Source organism: Trichechus manatus, unplaced genomic scaffold (genome assembly GCF_000243295.1).
Source record: "Trichechus manatus latirostris isolate Lorelei unplaced genomic scaffold, TriManLat1.0 scaffold00081, whole genome shotgun sequence".
NCBI classification, from domain to species: domain Eukaryota; kingdom Metazoa; phylum Chordata; class Mammalia; order Sirenia; family Trichechidae; genus Trichechus; species Trichechus manatus.
The window spans coordinates 8,796,152-8,806,964 of NW_004444017.1; the positions used below are offsets into that span (position 1 = coordinate 8,796,152).

At 38.4% G+C, this 10,813-nt stretch overlaps 1 protein-coding gene across 1 annotated transcript in view; it reads right to left on the bottom strand.

The window, feature by feature from the left end:
* Positions 1-8,017: 8,017 nt before the first annotated feature.
* The window catches only part of CDK17 (cyclin dependent kinase 17), a 131,252-nt gene continuing 128,456 nt past the window's right edge, over positions 8,018-10,813 (bottom strand). Inside the window, exons 16-17 of the mRNA XM_004381244.2 lie at positions 9,474-9,554; positions 8,018-8,954 (exon numbers count right to left, since the gene is read on the bottom strand). Of these exons, the coding sequence (XP_004381301.1) occupies positions 8,917-8,954; positions 9,474-9,554 (119 nt within the window). The 3' untranslated portion in view covers positions 8,018-8,916. The remainder of the gene's footprint in view (positions 8,955-9,473; positions 9,555-10,813) is intronic.

Consider the following 10,813-nt stretch of genomic DNA (forward strand, 5'->3'; position numbering starts at 1 on the left):
GACCTGGTGGTCTACTTCTGAAAAATTAGCCAGTGAAAACCTTATGAATAGTAGCAGAATGTTGTCTGATAAGAGTGCCGGAAGATGAGCCCCTCAGGTTGGGCAACAGCTGCCTCCTCAAAGTAGAGTCCACCTTAATGACATGGATGGAGCCAAGCTTTCGGGACCTTCATCTGCTGATGTGGCATGACTGAAAATGAGAAGAAACAGCTGCAAACATCCATTAATAACAGGAACGTGGAATGTACGAAGTATGAACTTAGCAAAATTGGAAGTCATCAAAAATAAAATGGAACACGTGAAGATCGATACCTAGGCATTAGGGAGCTGAAGTGGACTGGTATTGGTATTGGCCATTTTGAATCAGACAATTATATGATCTACTATGCTGGGAATGACAAATTGAAGAGGAATGGCATTGCATTCATCACCAAAAAGAACATTTCAAGATCTATTCTGAAGTATAGCGCTGTCAGTGATAGGATAATATCCATACGCCTACAATGATGACCAGTTAATACAACTATTATTCAAATTTACATACCAACAACTAAGGCCAAAGATGAAGAAACTGAAGATTTTTACCAACTTTTGCAGTCTGAAATTGATCAAACATGCAGTCAAGATGCATTGATAATTACTGGTAATTGGAATGAGAAAGTTGGAAACAAGAAGGAATGGTAGCTGGAAAATATGGCCTTGGTGATAGAAACCATGCTGGAGATCGCATGATAAAATTTTACAAGATCAGTGAATACTTCATGGTAAATACCTTTTCTTCAACAACATAAACAGTGACTATACATGTGGACCTTGCTGAATGGAATACAGAGGAATCAATTCAACTATATCCGTGGAAAGAGACAATGGAAAAGCTCAATATCATCAGTCAGAACAAGGCCAGGGGCTGACTGTGGAACAGACCATAAACTGCTCATATGCAAGCTAAAGTTGAAGCTGAAGACAATTAGAACAAGTCCACGAGAGCCAAAGTACAACCTTGGGTATATCCCACCTGAATTTAGAGACCATCTCAAGGATAGATGTGACACATTGAACACTAATAATCAAACACTAGATGAGTTGTAGAATGGCATTCAAGGACATCATACATGAAGAAAACAAGAGGTCATTAAAAAGACAGGAAAGAAAGAAAAGACCAAAATGGATGCCAGAAGAGACTCTGAAACTTGCTCTTGAATATAGAATTGCTAAACTGAAAAGAAAAAAACAATGAAGTAAAAGAGCTTAATGGAAGATTTCAAAGGGCAGCTTGAGAAGACAAAGTATTATAATGAAATGTGCAAAGACGTAGAGTTAGAAAACCAAAAGGGAAGAACACACTCGGCATTTCTCAAGCTGAAAGAACTGAAGAAAAAATTCAAGCCTCAAGTTGCAGTATCTAAGGATTCTACAGGGAAGATATTAAACGTCACAGGAACGGAGTACCAAAAAGAATTGGTCAACGTTCAACCACTTCAGGAGGTAGCATATGATCAAGACGGTACTGAAGGAAGAGGTCCAAGTTGCACTGAAAGCACTGGCAAAAAACAAGGCTCCAGGAATTGATGGAATACCAATTGAGATGTTTCAACAAATGGATGCAGTGCTGGAAGTACTCACTTGTCTATGCCAAGAAATTTGGAAGACAGCTACCTGGCCAACCAGCTTGAAGAAATCTGTATTGTGCCAATTCCAAAGAAAAATGATTCAAAAGAATGTGGAAATTATCAAACAATATCATTAATATCACACACAAGTAAAATTTTGCTGAAGATCCTTTAAGAATGACCGCAGCAATACATCGACGGGGAACTACCAGAAATTCAAGCTGGATTCAGAAGAGGACATGGAACTAGGGATATCATTGCTGATGTCAGATGGATCTTAGCTGAAAGCAGAGAATATCAGAAAGATGTTTACCTGTGTTTTACTGACTTTGCAAAGGCACTCACAGCATGAATCATAACAATTTATGGTAACATTGCGAAGAATGGGAAATTCAGAATACTTAATTGTGCTCATGACGAACCTGTACAAAGACGAAGAGGCAGTTGTTGGAACAGAACAAAGGGATACTGCATGGTTTAAAGCCAGGAAAGGTGTGCGTCAGGGTTGTATCCTTTCACCATACCTGTTCAATCTGTATGCTGAGCAAATAATTCAAGAAACTGGATTATATGAAGAATGCAACAACAGGATTAGAGGAAGATTTATTAACAACCTGTGTTATGCAGATGACACAACCTTGCTTGCTGAAAATGAAGAGGACTTGAAGCACTTACTGACGAAGATCAAAGACCACAGCCTTCAATATGGATTACACCTCAACATAAAGAAAACAAAAATCCTCACAACTGGACCAATAAGCAACATCATGATGAACGGAGAAAAGACTGAAATTGTCAAGCATTTCATTTTACTTGGATCCACAATCAACGTCCAAGGAAGCAGCAGTCAAAAAATCAAATGACGCATTGCAGTGGGCAAATCTGCTGCAAAAGACCTCTTTAAAGTGTTAAAAAGCAAAAATGTCACTTTAAGGACTAAGGCGTGCCTGACCCAAGCCATGGTGTTTTCAATTGCCTCATATGCATGTGAAAGCTGGACAATGAATAAGGAAGATGGAAGAATTGATGTCTTTGAATTATGATGTTAGCAAAGAATACTGAATATACCATGGACTGCCAGAAGAACGAATAAATCTGTCTTGGAAGAAGTACACAGCCAGAATGCTCCTTACAAGCAAGGATGGCGAGACTTCATCTCATGTACTTTGGACATGTTATCAGGAGGGACCAGTCCCTGGCGAAGGACATCATGCTTGGTAAAGGAGATGGTCAGCGAAAAAGAGGAAGACCCTCAACGAGATGGACTGACGCAGTGGCTGCAACAATGGGCTCAAGCATAACAATGATTATATGAGGATGGTGCAGGACTGGGCAGTTTTCATTCTGTTGTACAAAGGGTCACTATGAGTCGGAGCCAACTCCACAGCACCTAACCACAACCAAACAACCCTATGAAGACATAATATTATATCTCATTTTACAGATGAGGAAATTGAGGCTCAGAGTGGTCAAGTAACTTCACGAGATTATAGAGCTAGCCAGATTTCAAACCCAGCACCTTTGATTCTAGTGGCCATGATCTTAACCTATAACACCTCAAAAGAATTTAAACTAGCCGTGTACATCTTCGCATAGTACATATTAAACATGTTTGCTACTATTGTTTTCTGGGGAGCAGATTCTCAATCATTGTAGAGCTGGCCCTACTTAGACTCTCCAGTATTGGCTATTCTCAGTCCTACTCCCTCCATGGGTGTGTGTGTGTGTGTGTGTGTGTGTGTGTGTGTGTGTGTGTGTGTGTGTGTGTGTGTGTGTGTGTGTAGAACTGTTTGATTATAGGTTGGTTCATAAGTTTCTAAAGAGTCACATATTTTAGCCTACTAGGAAGAAAAGTTTCCTTTTTATCACCAATTTTTGACCGCTGTATTTGTCTTTGGTTCATTCAGAGAGAAGAGACGAGTCAAATTTACTATTATATAACTAATAAAAATTACTTATCATTCAGGATTGCTTTGTGCATGTGTCTTTTAATTCAGTCAACAAACGCAAAGGCAGTTAAAGGACAGGGCAACTAACCCAGTCTAGTGGTAGAGTTGGGGTGTGGAAAGTGGGTCAAAGAAGGCTTTCTGGAAGAAATAATTGAGACCTGAAGAATGAGGAAGAGTAGCAAAGAAAAGAGAGATTGAAGAAAAGAGTGCTCCAAGCAGAAGAATGAGGATGCTTCAGTTCAGGTATGATAGAAAGCACATGAGGAACTCAAAGATCAGTATGGTTGCATTTACTCACACTGAGCACAAAATCTATAGTTCACCATATGAGATAGTAATGTAGAAATTAGTAGCCCTGTACCTGTCGCTCTCGATTCCTACTCATAACGACCCTACCGGAGAGGAGAACTGCCCCCATAGAGTTTCCAAAGCTGTAAATCTTTAAGGAAGCTGACTGCCTCACATTTCTTCCACAGAGTGGCTGGTGGGTTCAAACTGCCAACCTTTGTTAGCAGCCAAGTGCTTAACTGTTTGAATCACCAGGGCTCCACAGAAACTAGTAGCAAGAGAGCCTAATTCTAAATTCAAAAAGGGAAGGGGACTTCTAGATCACCGAGAAGTCATGAAGGGGTAGACAGACTAAGACTTTGTGAAGAACACAGTGGCAGAATTGGGCTCCAAAAGTAATCTTTTGCTGATTTTCATTGTTTCTAGAAAAAACAGTACATGCACACCATCCAAAAATGAGTTAGCACAGACCACAACAGTACCACATCACTCTTTCATCACTTGACCACCTCAGCCTCACACATCCAAAGGTTAGGAAGATGAAGAAAAAGATGATGCCTATGACCTATTCTGGCTGTAAGCATGTGGAGCCATTGTCAATACAGCTGGAGAAATGGTTGAAGCTTTTGCTGCAGTGTTTTCACTAAAACTGTTCAAGAAGAACTCTATTAATAGAGTCCTGAGAAAGTCTATTGCCCAAGTCTCAAGTCTGTACTCACTACAATTCCATGCCTGATCCAGAGCCCACTGGAACCATCCTCTTTTAAGCACACAAGACTGTTGGTAGGTGCTGAGCCTTCCTTACCTGAAAACTGCTCTGTATCATCCAGGTGGTCATCAGCTACTTCTTCATGCTCATCTTCACGACCTATCTCAGGTACTCTGCATCACCACAGCATTACGGGCTCAGGCCGAAGAAAGTGACGGAAGCAGCCATCATGATTCCTACTACCAGTCTGTTTATGTCTTGCTCTGTGTCCCCTTCTCACACATGCACTCCTAGCCCTCACACCACTCTGCTCAACAGACTTTAGTTTACAGGCTCTGATCTGAAGTGGTAACTTCCAGGAAGTGTTGATTTTTCCCAGTAAGCTCAATTTTCCCACTTCTCATGAGGAGAAGCCATCAATGAGAAGTGTTTCCCATCATCATAGATCAAAATTTTATGTTCTTTTCTAAAATTGGTGACTTCAGTGGTCTTTTCTGGGTCAGTGGTAGACAGTGATTGCTAACTTCAGCTAGGACTGATGGTAGTTGAGGGAAATTCCTGCCTATCCAAAGCCAGAATCTAAACTTAATATTATAAAATAAGTTCTAGTTTTGGACTGAACGAGAGGGGAAAACATTATGCCTTTCCTTGGGTCTCAACTAATGTGTTGAAATCTTTGGAGATTTCAAGTTTGGAGCATATGGAAGTGTGCAAATTCTTCAGTTCAGTAGGCTGCTCCTGCTCATAAGCTTGTGGTCCCATTTAACATTGATATAGATTAACTTGTCAGTCAGAAAGAATCATTGTAAGAAGCTAGATTAGAATATTAAAAAAAAAAAAAAATCACTGACATTAAAAATAATAAATTCGGATGGATTATATTTGGGGGTAAATCTTTTAAAACCACATGAATTGCCTTGAGTCCATAAGATATATAACATGCTGTAAAAATTGCGGTGTAGGGCATTTGACCTCGTCTAACCTCACAAGGGGAAGGAGAGAGAATCATTACCAGCATCAACAGCCCAAAGCTGATTCCTATGAGGTGGAGGTCAGACTTATCTCCTTTTTCCAACCTTTTTACTAATTTTGACACCAGCCATCCCACCCACTGCACTCTTTACTTCTCTGCTGGGTTCTATAATTTGTTGCAGTGGCCACACAGAACTCACAGACAATACTCACGATTATGGGGTTTATTAGGGAAGTAACAGGTTACAATTCAGATCAGGAACAACTCAGGATACAGTTCTTTGAGCAGGACATCTTGTCAGCCATGTCTGCAGGCAGGCTTCTCTCTCCCTCGGCCTCTCAGCCTGACCTCTGCCCTGCTAGGGCAAGTGTTACAAACCTCCTTAGCTCATCCAACAATAAGTGCCTGGGGGCACTCTACTTCGCCAGCAAGCCTCCTGCTTGAAGGCCATCAGCTTTCTCACTCCATGAGTTGGCACACCCACTGTAGCCACCTTACTTCGTGGGTCAGGAAACCCACTGTGCTGACTCCTGCAGGTGTCCCAGTTCTGCTGCTGCCATTTCACTGCCACTCTTTCTCTGCTGTCGTTTCTCACCATCTTGTGCCATCTCCTGGATTACAGCTCTCTCTGTAGCTTCTAGGTCTAGGAGGTTCTCAGCCCAGGAATCCTGGGTCCAAAGTACGTGCACCACTCCTGGCTTTTCTTCTTAGTGGTAGTGAGGTGCCCCCTTTTCCACCTCTGGAAAGGCTCATTTTAAGCCTAGCAGGATGGCAAAACTGACCAATCCCCTCATTAGGGTTCCATATACTTTATTTGCATGGTCCTGCCCCCAGAAGGGTGTCATGAATATTATTTGCATTATTGGCAAGCTGTCCAATCCCCCTGGTGGGCCATAAGCACCTTATCTGCATAGTCCCACCGAATCATTTGGTGGGAGATAAAAGACCATGACTAAAAAGGCTATATAAAAGCAATCCATCGTGTCACACATATTAACATATAGTCTTTCAAACCTAAGCTGCTAAAGAACCAAATAGAATGCAGCCACTTCTAAACGCCCAGAATGACATATTCAATGTGTGTAAATACCACCATTTGGAAAGAAAACCAAAAAAGGCATCCTCTCTTACTTTTAGGAAACTTGTCAGTTTAAGATGAATCGAACTGTTCAAGGTTCAAAGTTTCTGAGTTTTAATTCTCATCACTATAAGCTTTTCAGGATCTAAATGGTGCTCTAGTGTCAAAAAACACTTGTTTGCTTACCGAACTCTTTAATAAAATGAAGAAGCATCCCTAGGACTTCCTAGGAAGCAGAATTTTATATAACTACTGGATATATGTAAGAATCAAACTTATGGATAACTGTATGTCAAATTTGCAACAAATCAAGTACACACACACACACACACACACACACACACACCTCCTATGAAATGATAAATCTAACACTTTTTAATTGAGAGTGCTATCCTAAACAACCGGAGCAGAGGAACAAAACAAATGGCTATCACAAATAATTAGATATCACTATTGGCACAATGAGACTTCATTATCTTAAGAATAAGACCCATAAAAATAAATGATCCCACTCTGCACAGCCTTCTTCCCCAAGAAAGAACTGTGACTCAACAAAACCACATTTTTAACAACATGGAGATATTGTTATTATAAATTTCAAAACAAAATGGAGGAATTTCAACATAATATTTATAACCTGCAAAGTACAATATTAATACACGTCTGTCAGTTAGAAATAACAGCAGTTAGGCTACAGGTTTAACATAAAACCAATTTACATATGTGAAAAGCAGTAGTGGTCCAATATTCACCATTACACATGAAATCTGTTTCTTCCAGAAAATTCTTTTTTAAAAAATTAAAATTTCAGTATCATGAAATTTTAAAATAACACCCAAACATGCCACAATCACTATTCACAAATAAAGTTAAAAGGAAATATACAAAGATTCACTTAATACTGTTAAATAACAACAATAAACTACAAGATCTCCTGAACAGAAATGGCAGGACCCCTGAATGCTTTACAGTGAATATAAGGGAAAAAAAAATTAAGTTATGACTATTTTTCATGATATATAAGTCAAAAATTTACATGACCATTTCAAAATATACCAATTAAGATTTATAGTTTATTAAGATGCACTAAACAAATAGTCCTTAGTAAGTGAACACAAATGCTTAAAACACTGTTAGTAACACCAAAGTGTGTTTATGATGTTCAAAGAGATGCATAATCAAAACTGTAATATTTACTATCTCTGGTAAACAGATAATACCTATAATCCTTTAAACAATCTTCTAGGTTCTCATTTCTCTCATTGTAGTTTATCATGGCTCATTTCAAAGACATATTACAGCTTTCAGCTGATTCCAAGTGAATGTTATTAAAACACACACACACACCACACACACACACAGCCCCTAAATGAAATAAATTGTTCCCCAATGAAGTATCATCCTGTCTACAAAAAAAAAAAAAAAAAAAGTAATGTATTTAAAAAAACAAGAGCAAGACCTTTCATGTTTGACTGGACTTGTATAGTTTAGTTTCAACTGAATTAAAGCACAATGTAAAATTAGTTAAGTGTATTAGTATACAAATATCCAGTAATATGCAGTAGATATTTCTAAAATGAGGAATAGATAAAAATAAATAATTCTGGTGCTGTGATTACTGGTGTCTAACGAGAAATCCCCAAAATGTCTGGTATTCACTTGCTTGAATTACCTTCTGCATCACATGCTTTCCTAAACATAATGTGCTTATCAATCTCTTAACTACTCTATCTGCCAATTTTCAATAAGAAATTATATAGCATGAACTCAGAGTGTTCAAGATGGCTCACTTATTTTACTGTTAAGCAAAGCTAAATTTACATTCCAGGAAACACTGCAGTTTAATTTTAAAAACAAACAAACGAACAAAAAATGCAGCAGTCAAACAATTTGTGAGGAGAAACAGATGCATTCACATATAATAAAGCCACTGCAACTTCTTCAGGCATTCAACTGGTGTGTTAAATAAACAGACAGTAGTTATTTAGCAGCAATGATTCTGCAATAAATAATGCACTGTGTTTCTCAGTCCTGCACAAAAACTGCAGCTACAGTTACATCAATAGCTGTAACCTACTGGCTCTAACGGCAGAGGAGACTTTAAAACCAACTGTACAAAAAAATTGTCACACTGTGACAACAAATATAAAAACAATCTGTAGGTCTGAAATAAAAAGACTCCACTGTGAAGAGGACAGTGTCGACAAATGGAGATTCCAAGTCCACCAAAAGAAATAACTGCCTTCAGATCTGAGTCCTTGATTGATAAGAAAGGCTGGGGGGCTGGGCTTGAAATCATGTTATCAGACTTAAAAGAGCATGCTCTGTCTTCTGTTCTTCCCATGTCCTAAAATATAAAGTCATTTCATGAGGCAGTTCAAGGTTCAGCTTTATCCCACATATAGTAATTGGTGACTCTAGGAAGCTAATGTTCCCACCAGCAAAAGCTAATATTCCACGGTAAGCACTGCCTTAAATGACCCTTTTGTTGATGGGTCAGTCTACAGCTTCTATGCTTCAAAGTGATGAACCTGATGACTAGGGAAGCACAAGATGTGTCTTCTGCCTCAGGTACCAGGAATGGCGTGTTCAATGATCAAGCCAGGTCACTTGTAAAAGGTCTTTGTGCCATCTGCAGCTTTCAGGATCCCTGACTTGACCGAGTCAGATTTCTCTCTGAAGATTTACTGAGCTGCCCACATCATACAGGAAAGTGAGTACGTGCAATGCTAAACATACACAGCTGTGGAATGCACTGTACATTGGTTTTTACATCAATAATTTTACTGATCAATTTACAAACCAAAAGCCTGGTTCCATGCAAAAATTCATGATCGACACGTGAAATGGTTTATGACAAACACACCTGTCTCTGGATAAGAAGAATTTCGAAAACCCGGGTCCTTTTGCAACTGAATTTCTTTCAAACTGAATATTGAAACACCTAAAATGTATAGACGAAAATTCTCAGGTGAAGGTCTAACATTATTAAAACAAATATAATCAAACTATAAACAAACTTTTTCAAAAGTGTATATACTGATTCAATATGAAACATTTATACTACATGTACAAGCTTACAGCCCTATTTAATTTTTTCCTTTTTGTCTCAATGTTTTAACAAGAAAACCAAAGAAAATAATCCACCTTTAGAATCTGTCTTTCCCCTACTCTACTTTAAAACACGCTGCAAGTGTGTTTGTTCTAGGACTGACTGGGATTGGGAAATCTAATCAAAATACATTACTCGGTTCTTATACATGCTGTTCTCTATCTCTGTCTCCTTATGACGGGATGAAGGTACCAGGCCCTCAAACTGTCTTCATATTTTTAGAGAGAAACAAAGAATACATTAATATAACAATAACTGCCTAGCTCAAACTATGAAACCTGAAATAAACAATGAAATGCAAATATCATCTTAAAAACACGTATAATTCATCTCTCTGACTTCCAATCTCTCTCTGAGAGGTAGTGTTTCATTAAAAAATATTCAGTAAATTCTAAGTGGAAGTCTTAAGGATTCTTGATTTTCAATTAGCTTTGTCACTGACTGCTACATAAATCCTGATGAATCAGTATTGTCCAGTAAATGAGAATGGGAAATTAATGAAAGCTTTGGGTAGTTCAGCTCCCAAATAGCATCCTAATTTCCCAGCGTACCTCAGTCTATTTTAAAATAAAATACTGGGGTAATAATCATTAAAAAAGAAATGTCATGAATAAAATCAATCACCTGAGGCATGGAAAATCTGCTATGTTACTGACTGACAATATGCTTGCTGCTGTCATGGGAATAGTAAAGTCAGAGCGACCATGATAAAGGAAAATCTTTATATCTTAGGGTATTTATATTCACACACACACACACACACACACACACAAAAGCAATCTTGTGTTTTGGTTGTGCTTCATTACACTCTGCCAGAAACCCACTTTTATTAACAACTCTCAATCAAAGCTAGAATGGGCATAATGACAATGTCTATTATCAGATGTTCCAATAAGATTAATGACTATTCCTAAGTACTACTGATTTCTTACAGAGTAGTAGCAATGTGCTCAGTGTTAAACATATACCTCCACTGAAAAAATTCTCATCTAATTACAGAAAAGACTAGAACTTTAGGATTAAAAACTAACAATTATCTCTCCCTAAATCTTTAATCCACCCCACTCCCCAGCCCTGCATAAATGAAAATAAAG